The sequence below is a fragment of the Ziziphus jujuba genome, chromosome 3, assembly GCF_031755915.1.
Source record: "Ziziphus jujuba cultivar Dongzao chromosome 3, ASM3175591v1".
Lineage (NCBI taxonomy): Eukaryota > Viridiplantae > Streptophyta > Magnoliopsida > Rosales > Rhamnaceae > Ziziphus > Ziziphus jujuba.
In genome coordinates this window covers 20,937,870-20,965,501 of record NC_083381.1, presented here as the reverse complement: position 1 = coordinate 20,965,501, position 27,632 = coordinate 20,937,870, and the positions used below count along the sequence as shown (strand labels likewise).

The 27,632-nt window shown below is 29.7% G+C and overlaps 1 protein-coding gene and 1 long non-coding RNA gene across 2 annotated transcripts; both read right to left on the bottom strand.

The window, feature by feature from the left end:
• Nucleotides 1–79: 79 nt before the first annotated feature.
• Nucleotides 80–2,389, bottom strand: LOC107435969 (pentatricopeptide repeat-containing protein At4g02750). The gene is given in 2 exon segments (XM_048477109.2): nt 80–1,563; nt 1,565–2,389. Coding segments are annotated over 2 exon segments (2,076 nt in total). The 5' UTR covers nt 2,227–2,389; the 3' UTR covers nt 80–149.
• An 11,409-nt stretch (nt 2,390–13,798) lies between these two features.
• Nucleotides 13,799–14,609, bottom strand: LOC132803050 (uncharacterized). The gene is made up of 3 exons (XR_009638151.1): nt 14,251–14,609; nt 14,032–14,175; nt 13,799–13,927 (listed from the first exon to the last, which is right to left on the bottom strand). It is a non-coding gene; the product is annotated as an uncharacterized LOC132803050 (long non-coding RNA).
• Between the last annotated feature and the right edge of the window lie 13,023 nt (nt 14,610–27,632).

Below are 27,632 nucleotides of genomic sequence, written 5' to 3'. Positions count from 1 at the left end.
TGTCCAGTTTCCTTTTGGGTTTTTTTCTTTCTACTTAGGAAATTTTCATCGCTGAGTATTTAGTTTTTATATCTCCATTGTTTCAAGTGCTAAGAAAGGTGGATTTTATATTTAAGCGACTCTCCATTTCAGAAGATAACAATAAAATCTCAAACATGACATACCAGTGAAGTTTGTAGTTGCTGAGAAGAAGTAAGTTTTGATTTTGAAATTTTAGTCTCTATCTCCATATGCATCAACTCTAGGAGAGAACTGATCCTTTCAAACTCGGGATGCGAACTATCTCCTGAAAGAAATACATGGCCACTGTTGTTTAGCTCAACCCAACTGCACCCTGGCTGCTTTTTGACTCCTGTTTCTTTCATTCTGGTCCAAATTCTTTCTGCATCTTTCCTTCTTCCACAACTCAGATACATTTCTGCCAAAATTAAATACACACCGGAATTATCAGGCTCTACATCCAAAATCCTTTCCCCAGCAATCTTGCCAATTTCAATATTCTTGTGGATTCTACAGGCCCCGAGTAATGCCCCCCAAACACTTGCAGGGACTTCAATTCCATCTGCTCTTATTTGATCTAAAATATTGATTGCCTCGTCTATAAGGCCAAATCTCCCCAGCAAATCAACTAAACAAGTATAATGTTCACTCGTTGGCTGAAGAAAGTACTCGTATCTCATGATGTCAAAGAAATACCTGCCCTGGTCCACCATTCCAGCATGGCTACAAGCAGATAGAACACCGATGAAGGTAATATGATTGGGTATGACATCTTTTGATCTCATTTGTTCAAACATCTCCAAAGCTTTTTCTGCATTCCCATGGTGAGCAAATCCGCAGATTATAGAATTCCAAGATATGATATCATGGGTTTGCATCGAAGAGAATTCTAATAAAGCAGAATCCATGTTTCCACATCTTGCATACATGGTAACCATGGCATTAGAAACTGCAAGAAAATTATTGAATCCTGCTTTTACAACCTGTGCATGAGTTTGTCTACCAAGGTGTAGGGTTGGCAAGTCTGAACAGATAGTCAAAATACTAGTAAAAGTAGCCTCATCTGGGGATGGGCCTGATTCTTTCATTCTAATAAAAACTTTTACACCTTCTTCACCATGATCACTTTCACCTAATCCAAATATTGTTACATTATATGCAGTTGCATCTCGAACTGACATCAACTCAAAGAGTTTAATCACACTGCCAACCTCTCCGATTTCGAAATATCCAACAAGAATATTTGTCCATGACACAACATCTGCGCAAGGGAATTTCTCCAGGAATGCATGAGATTCCCTGATGAGCCCATTTCTCGTCAACTCCACAAGTATTGAGTTCCATGTTGTTTGGCATTTCTGTGGCATTTCAATGAAAAGCTTCATGGCATTGTTAACTCTTTTACTTTTTACCAACCCATTAACCAACACTATCCACGAATCAAAATTCCGTTTGGGCATCTTATGAAATAAAACTTCTGCAATTTCGATGTGTCCATGTTCTATATAGCCAACCAACATGGCATTCCAAGCTTGGATATCTCCCATAGGCATGGCTTCAAAACTCACGAGCTTGAAAAATCCTTCCTGCTCTCGTGAGCCCTGAAACCATTATAGTCCAAGAAGCAACATCCCAAGTAGTCATTCTTTTGAAATACTCTTCAGCCAAATCAAATTCTCCACAGTTCACAAGTCCACCAACCACCAAGTTCCAAGAAACCACATCCTTCAATGGCATCCCATCAAATACCCATACCGCCTCATCAATCATCCCATTACGAATATACCCCGCAACCATCGAATTCCACGTAACAACATCTCTAAATATCATCCCTTTAAAGACTCCTTCAGCACCATCAACATCTCCGAATTGCATCAACCCGGAAATAGTTGTGTTATACGAGAACACATCACGCTCGGGCATTCGTTCAAACAAATTTATTGCGTTTTCGATATCCCCATTAAGAAAATATCCCCTGATCATAGCATTCCAAGTGACGGTGCTTCGCCGAGGCATTTCGTCGAACAGTTTCTGGGCTTGATCGACAAGCCCATTTTCCATGTAGCTAGTGATCTTGGAGTTGAGAGGCTTCAGGTCAGGAAGAGTAGCTGAAGCATGGCCTTGTATACAGAACTTCGTGGTGGCAGTAGAAAGTGGTTTTGGGAGTCTGAGAGAGAGAGTTTGGATGAGTTTGAGTGCATGGGTATGGTGAGGAGTGAAGAACATGCTCCATCAGTCTATGCACCTCTTGGCCGTGGACTGGAGGGAAAGAAAATAAAAGCCAAAAATACATGCTGTAAAATGAGTGAAACTTTTATGCACTTTTTTATTTAATTATTCCTAATAAGGAAATTTATTACTCTATAAATAGTTTATGGAACATTTCATTGACTAAAATTGTATGAATGTTATAATCTTATTAAAAATATTCTAATAAGAATGCAAAGAAATATTCTTGGTTAAACCCTTTCAAAAGGTAAATAATTTGTTGCCGTATGCTGTTAGTAGTTTTTTGTTTTAGGATAAAATATTTATCACCACCATACCAAGATAAAGAATACATATCAAAATTTTAATAAATTTAAAGTGATCAAAAATTTTTTTAGTTAAAATTTTGATATTCTTTTAAATAGTTTACCTTTCTATATTATATATATATATATATGATAATATCAATTTAACATTATTAAAAAACTACAACATAATTGATTATCAAAATTTTGGCAAAAATATCTGATAAATATAATATTGCTTGAAAATAAATCAGAGTTTTTTTTTCATGGAGGAAAAAAAAAGAAAAAAGAAAAAAACCATTTTTTGCTTTCTCTGGGGCTTGTGACAGACAAAATGATATGTTATGAAAAAGTATATGTTTGGGGTGGCTTTTAACCCGCAATTTTGGCTTAGAAATTAATTTCTCAATAGATGTAATACTTGTCAAACCTTTTTAGATTATTTAATAATTTATTCTTTTGAAAAGTTAAAATTTAATAATTTTCCTAGAGTAATTAAAATCACTATTATATTTTTTAATTAGTAATAATTTTTTTTACCCATTTATATAAAAATAATAATATATATATAGATTAAAATAATCATTTATATATATTTTAATCATTATATACAATTAAAACAATTAAATAGATTTTTTTTACTAAACATTTAAATTCTAATTTTGTAAATTTTAAGAATTTTGAAATAATAATTTAACAAATACTTAATCAAATTAACAAAAAAATTAATTATTTCTTTAGTAAAACTTTTAATGATTCTTTGATGATCAACAGTAATTCCAAATTAAGCACAAATAAATTGCACATAAGTGATCAAATGAAACTGGTTTATTTGAAAGAGAAAATCACAATAATAAATCTAAAGACCAAAAAAAATAATAATAATAATATTATATATATATATATATATATATATATATGCAATCTTGATTGATAATGCAATCTTGATTGATAAAGTTTGGTAAATTCACAATAAAGTTCTTCACTTGAATTAGAGTGTGAACGTAAACGAGGAATTACAAAATGTTTTTGGGAATTTAAAAGAATTAGGAAAAGTCCAAAACATGATGGCCAAAGTTCTGCTGCTTCTCAAAATCAGATATGAGTTCCTCCTGAAGGTAGAATCGTAAAACTTGATGCGGATGCATTTCCCTCTAACAATGGAAATGTGGCGAGTGTGGTGGCTCCTGATGGGGTTAGGGAAATTGTTGGATTGTGGATTTTTAAAATTAATTTAAGGAATTCGGTGGTTGCTGAATCTTTTGCAATGTTTGAGGCTCTAGAAATAGCAAGAAATAAGGGATGGAATAGAATTGTTGTACAATCCATTGTGAAGACTTTATATAGAACTTTTAGGAAATATATATATATATATATATATATTATTTGAGATTTGTAAATTCTGTTGGATGCCTAGAGCTGCTAATCTTGTAGCTCATAAGTTTTGTGTCCGTTTGGTAAAGCTGATGAAAATAGAGTTTTAATCTATAGAGTTTTGTATAATAGATATTTTTGAAAAAGATTTTTTATTAAAAAGCTAATAAGTGTTTGGTTGTAAATAAAAAAGTTATATTAAATGCTCATTCAGCATATTAAATGCTAATTAAATTTTTATATAAAGTAAAAAAAAAAAAGAATTTTTTTAGAGAAGTTCAAAATTTGGACTTCTCTAAAACAGCTTAAAAAAGCTTATTTTTTTGGTCAATAAGTACTTATTGATTTTTGCCAAATATTTTTATTTTTTTATAAAAGAACTTTTGGCCCTCAAATAGAGCTTTTAAACCAAAAAAAAAACTCTACCAAACAGAGACATAGTAAATGATGTTTAAAGAATAATATTTCCTGTTCTAATTTTCCTTATTAGCTTTTGTAAAGCTATTTATGATAGGAAGCATATAATCATCTAGTTTTTGTGATACAGATTAATGAAAATTCTTATTCATTAAAAAAAAAAAAAAAAGGGACCATCCAAGTTCCAACCAAATGGTCCAAAATAAAGAAAAGCCCCCTTTGTAAAAATGCAAATTAAACTCACAATTCTCTTCACGTGGACCACATTGAAGTCTTACTCTCCTCTTTATTATAAAATTATATTTGTTTCATTAAAAGTAAGGTTTAAAATTTCAAAATTAATAGAAATTTTAAAAGTTCAAAATATGAAAATATTGAATATTGATAAAAATTTAAAAAATAGATAAAAATTTATTGTTGAAACTTTAAAATTAGTTTATTTAATCAATGAATTACCAAATAAATTATAAAAATTGCAAAAATATTGAATAAATATTATATTTCTATTAATTAATTTAATTTATGATAAATGGCAAAGTTGTAAATATATGAAATTTTCAAAAAATTTCTATTGTTTTAAGGGGTTGAAAAAAAATTAGATTTCAAATGAAAATAGATATAATTTTTATAATATCTATTTAAATTTTCAAAATTTTACCAAAATTTCCATTAAAATATCTACATCAAATCTTTAATAATTTAGTTAAAAAGTTTAAAATATCCATCGAAATTTTAAAAATTTCCATATAAATTTAGTAAATTAATTTATCAAACTAACTTTAGTGATATATTTTGTTTTTTTACCTTTGAATTATCTTTCAAATATTTAATAATATAAATAAAGTGGAATGAATTAAATTGAATAACTTTAACAGGTTCTAATTATTGATAATATATATATATATATATATATATATATTTGCTATATATTTTGTATAAAATGGATTCATTAGAATCCAATAATTACAAGTTAATAGTTGATTATATAAGAATGGAAAATAATAATATGGAAATACAATATTATGTCGAATTAGTATTTATAGTATTTAAATTAATAACATTAAGCAAATAAAAATTAAAAGATGATAGAATATATTATATTAAACATCATAGATAACTATATTTAATATAAGATTCTTGCAGTTGATATATTAATAATTTCATAAAAATTGTCAAGAAAATAGATCTTTAAATAATTACTTTTTATATTTCATATCTCAAAATGAAAACGAGAAAGAAATTAATAATTTTCAACCATCTAAGAATTTTAGAAGTATTGAGACGATATTTATGAAATATAGTGTAATTGTAATAATTTTTTTATCTTAATTAATAAACAATTTTTATCAAATATAGATTTTTTGTATATTTTTATTAATAATAATTTATTTATAATCATTACCGCTTACTATATATTAAATTAATTAAGAAAATATAATATCTATTCAATATTTTTTCAACTTTTATAATCAATTTGATAAATGATTTATTAAACTATCTAATTCTAAAGTTTCAAAAAAAAAATTCATTTTTTAAAATAAATTTCCATTATTTTTTGTGAATTTTTATCGATATTCAATACTTTTCGATATTTTCATATTTTGAATCTTTAGTATTTCCATTGATACTAAAATTTTAAACCTTAGAAAGCGGTAATAATTATAAATAAAATATTATTAATAAAAATATGCAATATATATATATATATATATATATAGGACAATGTCATGGTGCGGTTCATTTGCATGCTGACTCGCAGCAAAGACGATGCTTTTAAGAAAAAACATCGTCTTTGCTATTATACAGACACAGTAAAGACGACACTTATTTTTAAAAATATCATTTTTTATGTGGATCCATATGCGGACGGATCGCACCATAAACACGTTCTATATATATATATAAATATATTTAATAAAAATGATTTATTAATTAAAATAAAACAATTATTACATTACATTATATTTTATAAATATTATCTCAACTCATAAAATTTTTAAATGGTTAAAAATTGTTTATCTCTTTTTTATTTTTATTTTGAAATATAAAATATAAAAAATAATCATTAAAAAATGAATCCGTTGATAATTTTTATGAATTTATTAATATATAAACTATAAGAATTATCTATTAAATGCAGTTTTTGATACTAGTATAAAACATTCTTTCATTTTTTTATTTTTATTTGTATGATGTTAATTTAAACACCTTTTAATGCAGTCTAAACTGAGTTTTTAGTAGTCTTGTGGAATACATATGTGATTTTATTAGTATTATTATTATTATTTTTCTGAATGACAGCACCACTACTTGTTGAGATATTTCCAGCCCAAGTCCGGCCCAAACAAGGCACAATTAGTTGTCAAATGAAGAGTAGACCATCCCAATGGCTAGAAAAGGGGTCAAAAATTCAAATTTAAACCCGAAACTCTTATATGCAGAGAGCACTGTAGTTATTCTCTGTAGCTTCTTCTACTGGAAAAAAACGAGTAATTCGCTTTTCTCTTTTTGAATTTAATCAAATCCTCCTCCATTAGTTACTCATCTCCATCGCCTTTTGAATATTCAGTTGAATATTTTGTCTGTTTTAACACAGATGTTGACCTTCTTGAAGCTTGATTCAGTTTCGATGGAGACGAAGACCTCCTTAGACGCTGACTTGGCTGTGTTAAACACAACAAAACCAAAGATTGAAGAATCTGAAAATGGTATGTGGAAAGTTTCTCTATTTTTATTTTCAAATTCTATATGTATATATATATATATATATATTTTTTTTTTTTCTGGTTTGTAACATATATTTACAGAATAAGTTTATGTTAAACAGAAGGTCAAGCTTAACTCAATATATAACCCTGCAAAAATGCAAATTAAGTTTGTTTTAGAGGATAATATTTATTGCCAGAAAAATAAACAAAAGTTTGCTTGGTGTCTAACGAAATCCAATTCTATTTCTGTCAACGGTCGTAACAGACAAAAAAATAAAATAAAAAGGGTCACATTTTATTTTGAAGAGGAGAAAATTTCTAACGGTAAAAAAATTTGAATTTGAAATGCTAACGATAAAATAATTTGAATTTAAACACTTTTGATTCCCTTAGGTATATAACCTTTCGGGGAAAAAAAAAAAATCTACCATGCCTTTCCTTTTCAATTTATTCAGATCGTCTCCTCCATCGCTTGGAGATGAATTTTTTGACCTGTTTTGCTTTCCCTAAGAAACCCCATTTAGTTCGTTGTTGATTCAGTTTCAATGCGTCAATAAGACGAAAACAACAAGAAGAGGATGCGGTCAGCAGCTCTGATTTCTGGGATTGGATTTAACTTCAGGGTTGTTTCTCATACACCTCAGTGATCAGTGAAGTCTCTCTCTCTCTGTATCATTTAAGCTCCAGTAATTCATAGCTCTCACTGTCTTCCACATCTCTTTTTCATGCCAATTTCCCCTTCCGTATGATTGAGTGTGTCTATATGTAGCTGTATGTGAGTTGAAATTTTTGTGATTTTTTTTGGACGTTAGGGTTTTGTGAATCTGAAAATGTTGCTGTTTGATGAGTGAGTGCCTTTTGAATTTAATGGCATTATTGTTTTTTTTTTTTTTCATTTGGGGAAATAGGTTTTGATGAAAGTCAGATTTTAGATTCATTTTGTTAATGTTAGCATTTAAATCATAATCAAGACCATATGAGATTGTCAAAAAAGTTTGAAGAAACAAGAAATGGCAATATATATATATATATACACCAGTATGACATAGATGTACCAGTATGACATAGATGATGGTATGTTGTTTGTGTATAGCATTTTACTATTCCTGTTCTATACGGTCTTATTGTCTGTGCTGTCTGGTCCTTTTAGTCTATTCATAATTTTTGCTGTAAGCTTTCTTCTTTCTCTAAATTTTGGAACCCTTTTTGCTGCTCATTTATTTTTAAATCATTTTCTGAAACCATTTTTGTTGAATGGTATACTCTTTCACCTTAAGTGAGAAATATGCTTCCTTAGGTGGATATTCTGCAGAATCTGTAAGACTTTCCAGAATGCAGTGGAAACTAATTATATAATCGTTGTGAGCTTGACCAATGTTGTATCGTGTAATTAATGTTTACTCAAACAGGAATCTCTATGATTGATAATTTGCTGGTATCTTAGCCCTTTGCACAATGATATTGAGTCAAAGAGATTGCAATGAAAAATTCTATAAAGGTTTAATGACTCCTGGAGTTAAAAATGCGAGGAAATTACTTCAATGGCTTAAATATTGACACATTGAATATTAACCCTCATCTTGTAATTTCTTTATGTTTGTTTCAGCCCTTTATGAAATTTATGGCATGTTTGACTAATCACAGATTTCATGCAGCTTTTACTCTGGGGAGGAAAGATTACAAGCGAAGTGGGTCTTAAAATTTTTCTCACCAATTGTGTTATGGACCAAATTTACTTCAAGGCAGTACAAGTCTAATGTCTTTTTTTCTGCATTCATGGATTATTGCAAGGTATGTGTGTAATAACTCTTTCTAAAGGTTTCAACAAATATATGGTACCGTTCACATTGCATACTTTTGATTGGAACTTGCACACCGTTTATTTCAACTAGGAATCAACGATTTTCTGGGCTACTTTCCCGAGTATTGCTATGATGATGGGACCATAAATGAGAGACACAGTGTAATTGGAAAATCTTTCAAAAGTCAGCCTTGGGATACAAGAGTAGAATTCACTGGTAGTGTAAAATGCAATGTATTCCCTCTGGAAAATTTACCGACAGTTTCGTCGGTAATTCCCGAGGTTGTACAGTTCATTATATTTTACCAATTTTTTGGACCCCATAAGGCCCCTAAGGTGTGTTGAATGCAAAAACATGCAAAACAGGGATTCTATTATTGTACTACGGAAAGAAAATCCAAAAATTTAATAAAAGTGTATCAAATTTTGCAAAAACATTGATGACCGTTTACCCTCGGTAATTCCCGAGGAAATCGTCAGTAACCCCTAAATTCCCTCTGGAATAATTATCGACCGTTTCGTCGGTAATTCCCGAGGGTGTACAGTACATATTATTTTACCAATTTTTTGGACCCCACAAAGCCCCTAAGGTGTGTTGAATGCAAAAACATGCAAAACAGGGATTCTATAATTGTACTACAGAGAGAAAATCCCAAAATTTCATAAAAGTATATCAAATTTTACAAAAAAATTGATGACTGTTCACCCTCGGTAATTCCCGAGGAAATCCTCGGTAACCACTGAATTCCATCTATAATAATTACCGACAGTTTCGTCGGTAATTCCCGAGAGTGTACAGTACATATTATTTTACCAATTTTTTGGACCCCACAAGGCCCCTAAGGTGTGTTGAATGCAAAAACATGCAAAACAGGGATTCTATAATTGTACTACAGAGAGAAAATCCCAAAATTTCATAAAAGTATATCAAATTTTGCAAAAACATTGATGACTGTTCACCCTCGGTAATTCCCGAGGAAATCCTCTGTAACCATTGAATTCCATCTATAATAATTACCGACAGTTTCGTCGGTAATTCCCGAGGGTGTACAGTACGTACTATTTTGCCCATTTTTTTAACCCCGCAAGGCCCCTAAGGTGTGTTGAATGAAAAAACATGCAAAACATGGATTCTATATCAAAGTTTGCAAAAACTATGCTAATTGTTCACCCTCGGTAATTCCCGACGAAATCGTCGGGAAACTACAAATGCCCTCTGGAAAAATTACCGATAGTTTCGTCGATAATTCCTGAGGGTGTACAGTACGTACTATTTTGCCCATTTTTTTTACCCCGCAAGGCCCCTAAGGTGTGTTGAATGAAAAAAAATGCAAAACATGGATTCTATAATTGTACTAAGGAGAGAAAATCTCAAAATTTAATAAAAGTGTATCAAAGTTTGCAAAAAATATGCTAACTGTTCACCCTCGGTAATTCCCGACGACATCGTCGGGAAACTACAAATGCCCTCTGGAAAAATTACCGACAGTTTCGTCGGTAATTCCCGAGGGTGTACAGTACGTACTATTTTGCCCATTTTTTTTACCCCGCAAGACCCTAAGATGTGTTGAATGAAAAAAAATGCAAAACATGGATTCTATAATTGTACTAAGGAGAGAAAATCCCAAAATTTAATAAAAGTGTATCAAAGTTTGCAAAAAATATGCTAACTGTTCACCCTTGGTAATTCCCGACGAAATCGTCGGGAAACTACAAATGCCCTCTGGAAATATTACCGACAGTTTCGTCGGTAATTCCCGAGGGTGTACAGTACGTACTATTTTGCCCATTTTTTTACCCCGCAAGGCCCCTAAGGTGTGTTAAATGAAAAAACATGCAAAACATGGATTCTATAATTGTAATAAGGAGAGAAAATCCCAAAATTTAATAAAAGTGTATCAAAGTTTGCAAAAAATAAGCTAACTGTTCACCTTCGGTAATTCCCGACGAAAGCGTTGGGAAACTACAAATGCCCGCTGGAAAAATTACCGACGATTTCATCGGTAATTCCCGAGGGTCTACAGTGCATGATATTTCGTCCGTAATAACCTCTGGAATATTTGATGTACTGTACACCATCGGTAATTACCGACGAAACAATCGGTAATTTTCCAGAGGGTTTTTTTGGGATTACCGACGATTTTCTCGGGAATTACCGAGGGTGAACAGTTGTCATTTTTTTGCAAAATTTGATATGCTTTTATGAAATTTTGGGATTTACTCTCCTTAGTACAAAAAATTGGCAAAATAATACGTACTGTACACCCTCGGGAATTACCGACGAAACTGTTGGTAATTTTTCCAGAGGGCATTTGTAGTTTCCCGACGATTTCGTCGGGAATTACCGAGGGTGAACAGTTAGCTTATTTTTTGCAAACTTTGATACACTTTTATTAAATTTTGGGATTTTCTCTCCCTAGTACAATTATAGAATCCATGTTTTGCATGTTTTTTCATTCAACACACCTTAAGGGCCTTGTGGGGTAAAAAAAATTGGCAAAATAGTACATACTGTACACCCTCGGGAATTACCGACGAAACTGTCGGTAATTTTTCCAGAGGGCATTTGTATTTTCCCGACGATTTCGTCGGGAATTACCAAGGGTGAACAATTAGCTTATTTTTTGCAAACTTTGATACACTTTTATTAAATTTTGGGATTTTCTCTCCTTAGTACAATTATAGAATCCCTGTTTTGCATGTTTTTTCATTCAACACACATTTGCATGGTAAAACTTGATGGACTGTACACATTCGGAAATTACCGATGAAACCGTCAGTAATTTTTCCAGGGTTTATTTGTTGGTTACGAAAAAGTGTTTCTGTAATTACCGATGGTGAATCGAGAATTATCGATGCACCATCGATAATCATCTTTCCTTTAATTTTTACCACAACCGAGGGTTTTTTTTATCTTTTATCTTTTTTCTTTTTTTTTTCAACGGTTGTCATTAGTAAAGATAGGTTCAGCATATTAAGATAACATTAGTATAACATTAGTATAGGCCGTCATAACATTAAACATACAATCTACATTGAAAGTTTATTAAAGTACAAATCAACAGCATATTTTTTTCTAAAAAACATAATGTCTTGCGGACCAAATGAAGGGTTCTCCTCACTACTCATGTATTCAATAAATTTCAGAGCATAGACGCCACAATCACCCCTGCAGAATAGCATTAATGAAAACCAACTACGTGTATTTTCACACATAACCACAATAAAAAATAGCAGCAATACAAGTTGTTTGAAATGACAACACATTCATACCCATTATCTTGGCGGGGTGCATCTTTGATCATGGTCATCATGAATGGATCTAAAGTGGGAGACACGTCCGGATTCTTCCCGTAATATCCCCCATCCCTCAATAGGTAAGGCAGCATATACGTAAGGCATTCCGCATTCTTCAACTCTCTATTCTGGACATATTTATTTCCCATATTTGGATCGTATAAATCAATATGCCGGGCCTTCAAGTCCACACATGCTGCCAACCAATGTGCGCCTCCATTGTTGACAGGGATGTACACCTGCAAATTAGAACATAACCTCATTATCCACAAAATGGGAAACTTAGTGAGAATTTTTTTCAATATATGTATGGACTTACATAATCACATATCCGCCACGACACGCTAGGTTTGGGTGACCTCCCACGCACATAGTTACAAACGGTCACATCACATGAATATGTGCTACGAGATGCCCTCCATATGGGATAACGCCCTTTGATGGATGACTGCCAAATAATGAAATATATACAATATAAAATATCATCAATATAACATTAAGCAACGCAGTAACATCCCATCATCTTACCCAAAATAACACGTCTAATATGGCACAGGTGTTGGTGAACATCTTCTCATTATCAAACCGCCTTTTTCGTATGAAATACAAAATAGTGTCAATATGCTGCAAAACCACATTAAAGGAAATAAGTAACAAGTGCGAGGTGATAAATAAAACATCATTCCAAACATAGGACCACAATGATTTTACATGAACATAAAACATATAACTTACATCGGAATTCAACCATCCTTCATCGGTTAGTAGCTCAGCAAAAAATTCCTTTCCCACCGTCGTATAAGATGTACACACGGTTGCTTCCTTTGGTGCCACCCTATACCACTCATCGAACGCCCTCTCCTTTGATGCATCAATAGGTCGAGTAAGATTAAATTTGACCTTCTTTTTACACGGGTCGGTGTAAGGAGAGATGACGTGATGTGACTGGTGGTAAACTAGACCGAATCGGCTTGTATCACCAACGTTATGCTTCCGATCTTCCACCTCAATCTTAACTGATTGGTCATGATGTGGACTGTCAGCTGAAGCACCGATATCCCACCCGAAATGCAAAGGCCGATATGGCACCAAAGCCCAGGAATCCTCCACATAGGGTCCTCCAGGTACGATAGGCTCAAACGGTGTAGTACAATCATCATCCTCCTTCCTACCATTGGAACTGTCTATAGGTGCATCAAATTCTTCAGCTTGCTCTCCAACAGACGGTGCCATAGGGGATGATGGTCTAACCGAAGATGACGGTGAATGGCTATGCATATGATGCTCAGCCTGCAAAACACAATGATTATTTTTGCAGTTCCCAAACTCTAACAACAAATAATTGCTGAATTACAATATGTAATTTAATAATGCTGAAGCACTAAAGTAAAGTATACTAAGTTGTCTAAATGATACCTGATGCTTTTGTTGGTCAATAACAGAACTAAGCATCTTCCTTAACGCTGCCATCTCTTTATTTAATTCATCAACTTTTGCCTCCAAGCAAGCAAGCTAATCAATATCAATATCCAAAACATAAGTCAACATATATTAGTACAACATATGAAATACAAATTTGCGTGCAAGTAACAATTGCATACCCTGAAATTAGCATCTGAAGGGCCACTAGAATGCTCCTCAGCTTTGGACGCATCTTTAGCGCTAACATCTTTAGCGCCAACATCTTTAGCACCAACTATTGGTGCTACAATTGGAGGTGACGTGTAGCGAACTTCATGTATGTCAACTGCTATTGTTCGCCAGTAATCCATAGTCTTCTCCTCATCGGTAGCATCTAACGTCCAGTGCACAACATACTACATGCAATGAAGAAAGGAAAAAAAAGTAAATTTGGAAACTGACTATGGTAATGTAACTTGAATGTAGTCGTACCATGTAGTCTAAACAAAATTTGCCTTACATTGCTATTGGAGGAGAACCAATTATGGACAGCAAAATGGTTCGGTTGCCTTGGAGTATGCCATCCAAGGATCCTCGGACAACGGGTTTCCAACCGGTCGGCAAATTGGTTACCAAAATCAGGGATTGCTTCAAACCCCCACACCTACAAAATACAAATTATAGGTTATTAAATATAAATTTTAAGTAAACGCTACATGTATTAAATATATTACCGTACCTGAAACACCAATGGAAAACCTTTTAGGTCATAATACTGTGATATATTCTTTACTGCACGTCCTCGTCCTCGTTGCTGGAATGCATTGTGGAATGAGTTGATCGTCTCCTTGTAGCTTAGAATGCCCCAAGGGTAGGAATTAAATACGTCGAGATCAGCAACCAAATCAATGAATTTTTTTTTATTTGAACCTTCGGATCCATTCCGAGTACACCATGAACTAAGAAATATAGTAACGCAATTCTAACAGCATCCCAATCATCCACAAAAAGTGTATCCTTGAATAGTCATTCCAGTTCGGGCGGTTTCAAGTCACTCCTGTCATCTAGCAACCTCGTGCGCAGCTCATTTCCTTTGGAAATTTGCATATAATACATCGAAGGGTACCTACAAAACTTTAACCCACTAATGAGTGCGAATTCCCACTTCATAAACCACACTGCAGATCCGCCGAAGTTAAACTCCAGTACTTCTGGATTGTTGGACACAACTTGTCTGCAAAGCAGGTGATGCACTAACTGACCAGAGAACCGGAGGTTCTTCATGTCAAGTAAGTGTCCAAAACATGTTTATCTATACTTTTCGAGATGCTCACTTGTGAGGACACTTGTAATTACTTTGTTCGCCCCTATTGGATTCCCGAATGAATGTGCCCTACCTTTATCTATATCGGCATCCTGCAACATCCGTTCCTTTGGAGCATCGATGGGCTGCAATATGAATTACATAAATGGAACTGACATCAACGATTTAATCATACCCTATTTTTCCACCCTAACTTGATAATAATAATTTCCAACTAAATCTTAAGACATATGGGTTCACATTTTTGCACAAGTGGTAATTACCGATGAAACCATCGGTAATCAACCTACAATGAACTAAAAAAAAAGCCCGATGGCCTATCGGCAATTACCGATGGCCATCGGGTGAAGTTTTTCTTCAGTTTTCACATTCATGAATAAATACTGTCACATGTCTTATCATTTACCGCACAAAACAACATAAATGAATATAAAACTTACCATATCAGATGGGGGAGAGGAAAGTGGAACGTGCCCTCGAAGTTTGGTGCTTTCCGTCTCAGATTTGGATTTCTGCCTAGTAGTACGTTGACGCTTAGAGTCGGGTGCTGCTGCTGTGCTACCACCGCGTCTCTTACTTTCCACCTTCTTAACTCCCTTCTTCGGTTGACGTCGCAAGTTCCTCTTTGGTGCTATTATAAAGTACAACCTACAAATGTACATTGACAACATTAATAAACTTTTATCTACCTTTAACAACATTGTCAACTATGTATACATACATGTATAAATATCCGCAATCCTCAATTTCATATGCTCTCTTCCTAAGGATATTGTGCATGCCATAACATTTACTGAACATTTAATGTATAGCAGTGTGCATGCCATCTAAATCTTTCTATCTTCTTCTTCTTTAATTTTTTATTTTTTTCTTTTTTGGGGATAAAGTGTTTGCGTGTTTGCTTCTAGCTAACCATGTACCTAAAATTTTATGCATCCATCTTCTCTCTCTCTTTCTCTCTCTCTCTCTCTATATATATATATATATATATATCTATACCTTTAGAAAGTACTAACTCTGGAATTCTCAACTTCACTTCTAATTAATCATAAAGTATTTTTCTCTTTTCTCCTGGTCAAGGGCCACCACCAGGAAATCCAAATCCGGGTTGGGGCGCACCAACAGGGAACCAAGGGAAATGGGGAAGCGAACGGAATCATAATGCAGATAGATACTCAAATCAGAGGGATAGTGGATCTCACGGTGGGGATTCTGGTTATGGTGGGGGTTAATAAACCTTGGAACAGGCAGTCATCGTTTGGTAATGGAGGGGGAGGGGGAGGGGGAGGTTCTTCAAGGCCTCCGTTTAAGGGACAGAGAGTTTGCAAGTATCATGAGAGTGGTCATTGCAAGAAGGGTGCTTCTTGTGATTATATGCACACTTGAGAGGTTTTAGTTTTAACATATCCATAGCAATAGCATCAGCCAGCAGAGGAAGAGCACTTTGATACTGTACAGTTTATTCCCCATTGGAGAGTTTTGACATGTATAAGCATTTTTTCTTTTCTATTTATTTGTAGAACAAAGTGCAGTCTTCTAGTAGTCGGCGACCTCACTTCTTTTTGCTCTCTCTCTCTTTCTCTCTCTCTCTCTCCCCTCCCTCTCTCTCTCTCTCTTTCTCTCTCTCTTTCTCTCTCTGATATATATATATTATGGTAATTTAAGGGTTTCAGCATGTGTTGGAATTTGTGGAAAGGATGGGTATGTTGATGTTGCTGCTTGTAAAGGTCCTTTTGGTCTTAGTCAACAACCGTTAAAACATATTACCTTTATCTAGACAGGATGCTTTTATGCTTTTTGGATCAAATAAACGGCATCCTAGTTTTCATACATATTTGTGACACAAAATTCATAATATATTTCATTATTTTGTATATGAATACAAGGAAAAAAATCTAATAGGAAATTCTTGACGGTATTACATTCCTTCATGAATTACTATTAATTTCTCTCTCTCTCTCTCTCTCTCTCTCTCTCATTCTTTCCCAAAAATACCCAAAAAAAATAATCATAAAGTATTTCTCTCATTTTTTCTCTAATTAATTTCTCTCTCTCTCTCTCTCTCTCTCTCTCTCTCTCTCTCTTTCTCTCTTTCTCTTATCTTCAATTCTATATATATATCTATACCCAAAAAAAAAAACATTTTTTATAAAAAAATTTTTAAAAAAAATTAAAAAATGATGTGTCGTCTGGGTGTCGTTAATCCCAGACGACATGTCGTTCAATCCATCCTCAACCCTTGTCCGGGTCGACCCGAACCCGCCTAAACCAGCACCGACCCGATTCTTGACCCGGTTATTTCTTCCACCTCCGGCCACCGATCAAGGCCAAACCGGTCCCATTTTTTTTCTCTCTTCATTTCCTACTAATGCCCAATATCAATCTATCCTAAATCTTCAAAAAATAAACCCGCCTAAACCAGTACCGACCCGATTCTTCACCAGGTTATTTCTTCCACCTCCGGCCACCGATCAAGGCCAAACCGGTCCCATTTTTTTCCTCTCTTCATTTCCTACTAATGCCCAATATCAATCTATCCTAAATCTTCAAAAAATATAAACACAAAAATTATAAATAAAAACCCACTCCACGGCAACGAAAGAAATAAACATAAAGCCAAATCCACACAAAAACAACCCACACCGGTCCCACGGCAACAAATAAAGAAAAAGATTCAACCAATTACCTTATTCCCTGTGCTGAGATGAGATCCTAATGTTTGGCTTTTCCACGACAGCTTCGGTTTGGTTGTTTGTATTTGTGTGTTCGTGTGTAAAGCCGTTTGTTTGCTTTTTTTGTATTTTTGTATTTGTATGAAAGTGTAAAGACGTTTAGAAAAGGAATAGTTGATTTTTGTTTAAAAATAAGAGGATATGTAAGTAATTGTTTTTTGTTTGAAGGTCATAAGGGATATTAAGGGGTAGATAAAAAAAGAAATGAATTGAGGGGGCAAAATTCATGAAGCTCGGTCCTATAAGGGTATTGGGCCAAATTTCCCTTTTTTGAATCAAATTCGTAAGCCCAAAACCTTAAAAAAGAGAAGTGGCCCATTCTCTTTGTAGATGTCCAATTGGAAAAATCGCTTGGAACCAAATCCAACAAATTTCAATTGCAATTAATTTTCTGAAATAAATTCAGTTTATTAATGTAACTTTGTAACTTCCTTAATCTATGAAGCAGATAGTATTCATAATTACATACGTTTTCATTGACATTGTTCAGTAATTTTGTAAGAATTAAACAATTTGATGTCTTTTCAATTGATGCAGAAGTGCCACTCTAAATTCAATTAGAAAAATAAAAAAATGATAATAAAATAATAGAAATTATGCAAAATAAATTTAACAAAAATTAAATTATTATACTAATTTATAGAGAACAAACAAATTAAAGATTTTTAAATACCTTATAATAAAAAATACTTTAAATATAAATTTAGTCAACTAAGTAAGAGACCAAAAAGTAATTATAACTTTTAGAAAGTTAAATAAAAAAACACTATAATAAAAATTAAAATTAAAAAGTAAATATTATTTAATAATTGTATGTCTGATTGATTGGGAATTTAAAGATGTCTTGACTCTATTATCTATTTATGGATGAAGATCTTCAAAACTAAATAAGAACACAAATATTATTTTGAATAATAAATACAAAGTTTCTACAATACATAAAATCTAGCCATTATTCCAAATAAAAAATTATTTTCTTCATTTCCTGAATTAATTTAAAAAATGATCATGTATAGTTATCATCATTTTCAATCTGAAGCCTTATTTATGCCCTCATTCATTGAAGGAAAAAAATTATTTATTTTCAAAATAAAATTAAATAATTAAACTTATTCTAGCCTCATTTGCTCCAAAAAAATAATTATTATTTTAAAAGAGTATTATCTGTCTTATTTAGATTCATTTATTAGCTTCCAAGAATTAAAAATAGCTTTATCCATACTCTTTTAATTCTATAATCAATTCTCAAATTTATTATTACTATTTAAAAATCATAATTTGGGTATTTAGAAAAGAAAAAAAACATAATTTGGGTATTTTGGATCAATATTTCTTAAATAATTGGCTATCTTTATTTTTTTCTTCCATATTTAAAAACCCAAATAAAATTAAATACAGCTTAATTATCAATCGTAATATTAATGAAACATAAATGATATTTAATCAATATTTATAAAGTAATTGAATTTTTTTAATTTATTAATTGGAGAATGTTTGCACATAATTAATATTCTTAATTTTTGCTTGGTTAAAAATATCGTTTTTCAAGCTTTGAGATTAATAATATTCGTTTATGGTGAAAATTTTCAAATTTTACACTTTAAATCTCAATATCACAACTAATATTTCAATATGATCTTTTTTAATTGTCTATATTAATTACTCATTGTGATAATATGTATAATTTAAAATTTGAATAGGTTTATATTGAAACTGCCCATAATAAACTATTTATTATTAGTAAATAATGTCTATAAATAACTTATATGAGTTAAATTTTCAATTTTAAATTTTAAATATTAAAATTTAAAGAGCCTTATATCGAAAATTTTAAAAATAAATTGATAGGCATTCGATATGGATAATTAATTTCATAACTTACAGAAATGAAAAATTCATATAGGTTAACATTTTCAAATTTTAAATTTTAAAATTTTAAATTACTGATTAACTAACTTGTGCATATTTAATGTCAATATTGTATATAAGATAGTTTGTTTAGTAAATTATACGATGTAGTTTTCTTTATCTGTGTAATTTTTTTTAATTTATTAATATTTTATCTTTTATATAGAAAGTATTTTTTTCATTATTTGTTATCATATCTATCACTTGGTTAAAATGACATATTTTTAAAAGTAATAAAATATCTACGGAAATGGTAATTAGATTAATATTTAAGAAGTAATTACAAAAAATACTAGATAAATAAACCTAAATAAATAAATTACTATTACACTTTTTTTATAACTTTTGAAAGGAAACAAACTAAATCTATTGATAACATGTAAAAAAAATAAAAAATTATTAACGGTCAAACTTTTATATATAATATAGATACTAAATATAACAATATAAGCATCAGCAATGGAACAAGTCAAATTAACACATTTTGAAAATTTTCAAAGCAATCATGTTATTTTGCCTATGAACTTTTATATTCATTTTCTTTTCATTTATACTTTTAAAGAGCATGACACTCATACATCAATTGTAAGACTTGGTCGGTTTTCTTATTCTTTCTAGTACCACATCAATATACAGTTCTTTTAATATGTTGACATGATAAATTATTAATTTAGAAAATAGAATAAAAAAATTACATGCAATGGATTTTAGCACGTTTGGCATATCTTTTACTCAAAAGTTACTTTTGCAAATATTTGAACAATTTATTAGAAAGTACTTCAGATCTTAAAAAAAAAAAAAAAAAAGCTTTTTAACTAAAATCAATAAAAAGTTACATAAAACACTCCTAAAAATGAAAAAAAAAAAAAAGAAAGAAAGAAAGAAAGAAAGAAAGATAGGAAAAAAAAAAAAGTAAGTAAAAACAAAAATTATTCTAAGCAAAACCCAAGTATGGTTGCAAAGGGCCAGGTCAAAAACTTTCCAGCTCTATAAATAATATATATATATATATATATTACGACCATTGCTCCTTGGATCTAAGTACATGTGCCTCTGTTCCGCCACCTTCGCTCTCCAATCGCTTTGCTGCAGCCGCGTTATAAAGCCTTTAGCCTCTATCTTGGGATTAAGTTTTAAAAAATTAATATTGATGTTCATATTGAGAGTTTAAAATACAAAAAATTGCATAAGAATATCGAAAATCGATAAAAAATTATAAAAAATGATGAAAATTTATTTGAAAAAACTAAAATTTTTATCAAAACTTTAGAATTAGCTTATTTAATCTATTATTTATCAAATTGATTATAAAACTTACTAAAATATTGAATGGATGTTATATTCTTCTTAATGAATTGATTTATAATAAGCATTAATGACCGTAGATAAATTATTATTGATAAAAATATATCAAATATACATATATGATAAAATTATTTATTAACTAAAATATATAAAACAATTATTACAATTATGTTGTAGTTCATAAATGTCATCTTAGTATAACATAAAATTTTTGGGTAGTTGAAAATCATCGGTTTTCTACTCATTTCGATTTTGAAATGTGAAATGTGAGAAGTAGTTATGAAAAGATGTATTTTTCTGAAAATTTTTCATATAATTATTAATATGTCAACCATATGGATCTTGTATTATTGGTTGACTATGTGCATAACTACTACTCTCTGATGGTTGAATTTGAAATGGTACCCATGAGTTGCTATTTGATGATATTCCATAAATATTCATTGAATAAGGGTTATGAAAATGACTTCCAACCCTCATAGATACAAAATTCACAGAAATCGAATCTTCTTCTTATTGTGACATCTTCATTATAGATTTCTCTTTACATATATATTCTTTTCCAACAGTATCGAGTCCTTGACTTGCATCTCTACTCTCATGATCTTCATCTTGTGTTGCATGTGTGTAATATTGTTCACTAGTAAATGGGCTTAATCCAGCTTATTGACGTAGTGATTCCCTTTGGCCACTACCTCTTCTAACTTCTAATTCAGATAATTTATTGAAGTTTTCTTTATCATCACTAGAGCTAGAGTGACTATTAAAAGTCTCAAATTGTGAATGTGTACCACCTGATGGAGTTGAAGCACTAGTAGTTCTAGTTTGCTCTCTAATAAACCTTTGAAATGAATCACCACTACTAGAATTTACTTTTTCAGCAATCATTTTGAACATTTATTCCCTCTTTTTCAACTTGTTGAACAATCTTTGGATTAGGATTTCCTTCACGATCATCTAAATGAACATCTCTAATCCAACTGTACATTTGGTTGCCCTCTTATCATCATCTTCTATTATAGTTGCAAATATTATTATTGGATCCAAATCTTAATGATTTTCTTCTTTAGCTTCCATATTCCTCAACGTGAATTTCATATTATAATAACAATAGACTAATTTTGCTTATATTACTAAATGTCTAAAAAGTAATTAAAGGGTAAAAAAATTATCAATGAAGTTAATTTGATAATTTTTTTTTTTTACTAAATATCAATAATATTTATGAATTTTTTTAAAAATTAAAAAATTCCATGGATATTTTCGAAATTTCATAAAAATTTCAGAAATTTCCATAGAAATTGCAGATTTTTTAATCAAATCATTAAGGATTTGATGTGGATATTTTACAGAAATTTCTATGGAAATTTTGGTAAAATTTCAAAAATTTCGATGGATATTATAGAAGTTTTATCCATTTCCATTTTAAACCAAAATTTTATTTCGATCATTTTAAATCTTGGCCGAGACTTTTAACCCTTATATTATATTTCCCCAAATATTACCAAAATAATAATAATAATAATAATAATAATAATAACCTAATTTATTAAATTATTTGGAATTGCTTGGAAAAATACTTTTCACATAGCGTTGCACCTTCCAAGAAATTAAAGAAGACTTTTTCTTTTTCTTTCTTTCTTTTTTTTTTTTTTTCTTTTCCCCCTAATGAAATGAAAAGAAGACTGAATTGCAATTTTTTTTTTTTTTATGTGAATCAACTGAATTGCATGTTTTTGAAACAAATTAATTAATAAGGTCTTGTTCAATTTTACAACAGCCTTAAGTTTTGGTTTTTTATGTTTTTCTGTTTGATTGTGTGTAGTTTGTTTCATTCAAATATTAATTAATTATTCCTAATAAGGAAATTTATTACTCTATAAATAGTTTATGGAACATTTCATTGACTAAAATTGTATGAATGTTATAATCTTATTAAAAATATTCTTGACCATATAAAAAGCACCTTATAGAGAAATTTTCCTTTGTTTTATTCTAATAAGAATGCAAAGAAATATTCTTGGTTAAACCCTCTCAAAAGGTAAATAATTTGTTGCCGTATGCTCGTAGTAGTTTTTTGTTTTAGGATAAAATATTTATCACAACCATACCAAGATAAAGAATAAATATCAAAATTTTAATAAATTTAAAGTGATAAACTTTTTTTTTAATTAAAATTTTGATATTCTTTTAAATGGTTTACCTTTCTATATTATATATATATATATGATAATATCAATTTTACATTATTAAAAAACTACTATATAATTGATTATCAAAATTTTGGCAAAAATATCTGATAACTATAATATTGCTTGAAAATAAATCAGAGTTTTTTTTTTCATGAAGGAAAAAAAAAAGAAAAAAAAAACCATTTTTTGCTTTCTCTCGGGCTTGTGACAGACAAAATAATATGTTATGAAAAAGTATATGTTTGGGGTGGCTTTTAACCCGCATTTTTGGCTTAGAGATTAATTTCTCAATAGATGTAATACTTGTCAAACCTTTTTAGATTATTTAATAATTTATTCTTTTGAAAAGTTAAAATTTAATAATTTTCCTAGAGTAATTAAAATTACTATTATATTTTTTAATTAGTAATAATTTTTTTACCCATTTATATAAAAATAATAATATATATATACATATAAAATAATCATTTATATATATTTTAATCATTATATACAATTAAAACAATTAAATAGATTTTTTTTACTAAACATTTAAATTCTAATTTTTTAACTTTTAAGAATTTTGAAATAATAATTTAACAAATACTTAATCAAATTAACAAAAAAATTAATTATTTCTTTAGTAAAACTTTTAATGATTCTTTGATGATCAACAGTAATTCCAAATTAAGCACAAATAAATTACACATAAGTGATCAAATGAAACTGGTTTATTTGAAAGAGAAAATCACAATAATAAATCTAAAGAGCAAAAACAAAATAATAATAATATTATATATATATATATATATATGCAATCTTGATTGATAAAGTTTGGTAAATTCACAATAAAGTTCTTCACTTGAATTAGAGTGTGAACGTAAATGAGGAATTACAAAAAGTTACAAAATGTTTTTGGGAATTTAAAAGAATTAGGACAAGTCCAAAACATGATGGCCAAAGTTCTGCTGCTTCTCAAAATCAGATATGAGTTCCTCCTGAAGGTAGAATCGTAAAACTTGATGCGGATGCATTTCCCTCTAACAATGGAAATGTGGCGAGTGTGGTGGCTCCTGATGGAGTTAGGGAAATTGTTGGATTGTGGATTTTTAAAATTAGCTTAAGGAATTCTGTGGTTCCTGAATCTTTTGCAATGTTTGAGGCTCTAGAAATAGCAAGAAATAAGGGGTGGAATAGAATTGTTGTACAATCCATTGTGAAGACTTTATATAGAACTTTTAGGAAATATATATATATATATATATATATTGTTTGAGATTTGTAAATTCTATTGGATGCCCAGAGCTGCTAATCTTGTAGCTCATAAGTTTTGTAAATGCTGTTTAAAGGATAATATTTCCTGTTCTAATTTCCCTTACTAGCTTTTGTAAAGTTATTTATGATAGGAAGCATATAATCATATAGTTTTTTACAAATTAACGAAAATTCTTATTCACAAAAAAAAAAAAAAAAAAGGGACCATACAAGTTCCAACCAAATGGTCCAAAATAAAGAAAAGCCCCCTTGTAAAAATGCAAATTAAACTCACAATTCTCTTCCACGTGGACCACATTGAAGTCTTACTCTCTTCTTTATTATAAAATTATATTTTGTTCCATTGAAAATTCAAAATATGAAAATATTGAAAATATCTTATCGATAAAAATTTAAAAAAAGATAGAAATTTATTTTAAAAAATTAAATTTTTTTATTAAAACTTTAAAATTAGCTTATTTAATCAATAAATTACTAAATTGATCAAAAAATTACAAAAATATTGAATAAATATTATATTTTTCTTAATTAATTTAATTTATAATAATTGACAAGGTTGTAAATATCTAAATCGAGATTTTTTCAAATTTTTTTAAGAGATAAAAAAAAAATTAGATTTCAAATGGAAATAGATATAATTTTCATAATACCTATCAAAATTTTTAAATTTTTACCGAAATTTCCATTAAAATATCTACATCAAATAGATAACAATTTGGTTAAAAAATCAATAATGTTCATTGAAATTTCATAAATTTCCATATAAATTTATGAAAATTTTGAAAATATCTATGGAAACTATTTTAAAATTTTTTATAAAAAAATTCATAAATATTTTTAATATTTAGTAAATTATTTTACTAAATTAACTTTAATGATTTTTTTTTAATCTTTGAATTATCTTTCAAATATTTAATAATATAAATAAAGCGAAATGAATTAAATTAAATAACACTGATAAGTTCTAATTATTAATAATTAATATATATATATATATATATATATTTGCTATACATTTTGTATAAGATGGATTCATTAGAATCCCATAATTATAAGTTACTAGTTGATTATATGAAAATGGAAAATAATAATATCGAAATACAATATTATGTAGAATTAGTATTTATAGTATTTAAATTAATAATATTAAGCAAATAAAAATTAAAAAATGATAGAATATATTATATTAAACATTAAAGACAACTATATTTAATACAAAATTCTTTTAGTTGACATATTAATAATTTCATAACAATTATCAAGAAAATAGATATTTTAATAATTATTTTTTATATTTTATATCTTAAAATGAAAACGAAAAAAAAATTAATAATTTTCAATCACCTAAGAATTTTAGAAGTATTGAGACGATATTTATGAAATATAATGTAATTGTAATAATTTTTTTTATTTTAATTAATAAACAAATTTTATCAAATATATATATTTTTGTATATTTTTATTAATAATAATTTATTTATAATAATTACCGCTTACTATATATTAAATTAAATAAAAAATATCATATTTATTCAATATTTTTTCAACTTTTATAATCAATTTGATAAATGATTGATTAAATAATCTAATTCTAAAGTTAAAAAAAATTATTTTTTAAAATAAATTTTCCATTATTTTTTGTGAATTTGTATCAATATTCAATACTTTTCGATAGTTTCATAGAAATTTTCATATTTTGAATTTTCAGTATTTCCATCGATATTCAAATTTTAAACTTTAGTAAGCAGTAATAATCATAAATAAATTATTATTAATAAAAATATACAATATATATATATATATTTATATAGATACAATAAAGACGATGTTTTTTTTTTTTTAAAAACATCGTCTTTGATGTGGGTCCCCATGAGGATGGATCACACCATAAACACATCCTATATTTATATATATATACTTGATAAAAATTATTTATTAATTAAAATAAAACAATTATTACAATTAAATTATATGTTATAAATATTATCTCAACTCATAAAATTTTTAAATGGTTAAAAATTGTTTGTCTCTTTATTATTTTTATTTTAAAATGTGAAATATGATCATTAAAAAATGAATCCCATAGATAATTTTTTTTATGAAATTATTAATATATAAACTAAATGAATCATCTATCAAAATGCAGTTTTTGATATTTAGTATTAAACATTCTTTCATTTTTTTATTTTTATTTGTATGATGTTAATTTAAACACCTTTTAATGCAATCTAAACTGAGTTTTTAGCAGTCTTGTGGAATATATATATATATATATATATATGTGATTTTATTAGTATTATTATTAGTATTATTATTATTATTATTTTTCTGAACGACAGCACCACTACTTATTGAGATATTTCCAGCCAAATTCGGCCCAAACAAGGCCCAATTAGTTGTCAAATGAAGAGTAGACCATCCCAATGGTTAGAAAAAGGGTCACAAATTCAAATTTAAACCCGAAACTCTTATATGCAGAGAGCACTATAGTTATTCTCTGTAGCTTTTTCTGTCAGAAAAAAACGAGTAATTCACTTTTCTCTTTTTGAATTTAATCAAATCCTCCTCCATTAGTTACTCATCTCCATCGCCTTTTGAATATTCAATTGAATATTTTGTCTATTTTAACACAGATGTGGAAAGTTTTTCTATTTTTATTTTCAAATTCTATATATGTATTTATATATATATATATATATATTTTTTTTTTTCCTGGTTTGTAACATATTTTCACAGAATAAGCTTTTGTTAAAAAGAAGGTCAAGCTTAACTCAATATTTAACCTTGTAAAATGCAAATTAACACAGATGTCCACCTTTTTGAATCTTGATTCAGTTTCAATATAGAAGAAGACCTCCTTAGACGTTGACTTGGATGCAGTAAACAACAACAAAACCAAAGATTGAAGAATCTAAAAATGGTATGGGGAAAGTTTCTCTATTTTTATTTTCAAATTCTATACGTGTACATATATATATATATACACATATACAGAGAGTCTAGTATGCGGACTGACCGTATGGGTCATGTGCGGACCAAAAATGTGATCAAAATGGCAACCCTTCGATTTGCACAGCTGGCAGGAATGGCCCAGATTGAAGGCTTCCTCACGTGTGAAATTTTGACCAAAGCTCTCCCCTTCCCGCTCCTATCAGCTTGCATTCTCGCTTGCACCACCTCTCACCAGCTTTGCCGAAATTCCAAAATAGCTTTGCCAAAATTCCAAATCGCACCACTTGCACCAGCTTGGACCAGCTCAAAACAGGTTATTTTTCACCATTTTCAAGATTCACAACCTACATTCCTCTTCCAGCTTATTTCCACTCTTCCCAACCCACTGTTCCAGCCAAGAGTCGAGATCTAGCCATTGGTTGGGCCATTTCGAAGAGTATCCGGCGAAGTTTGA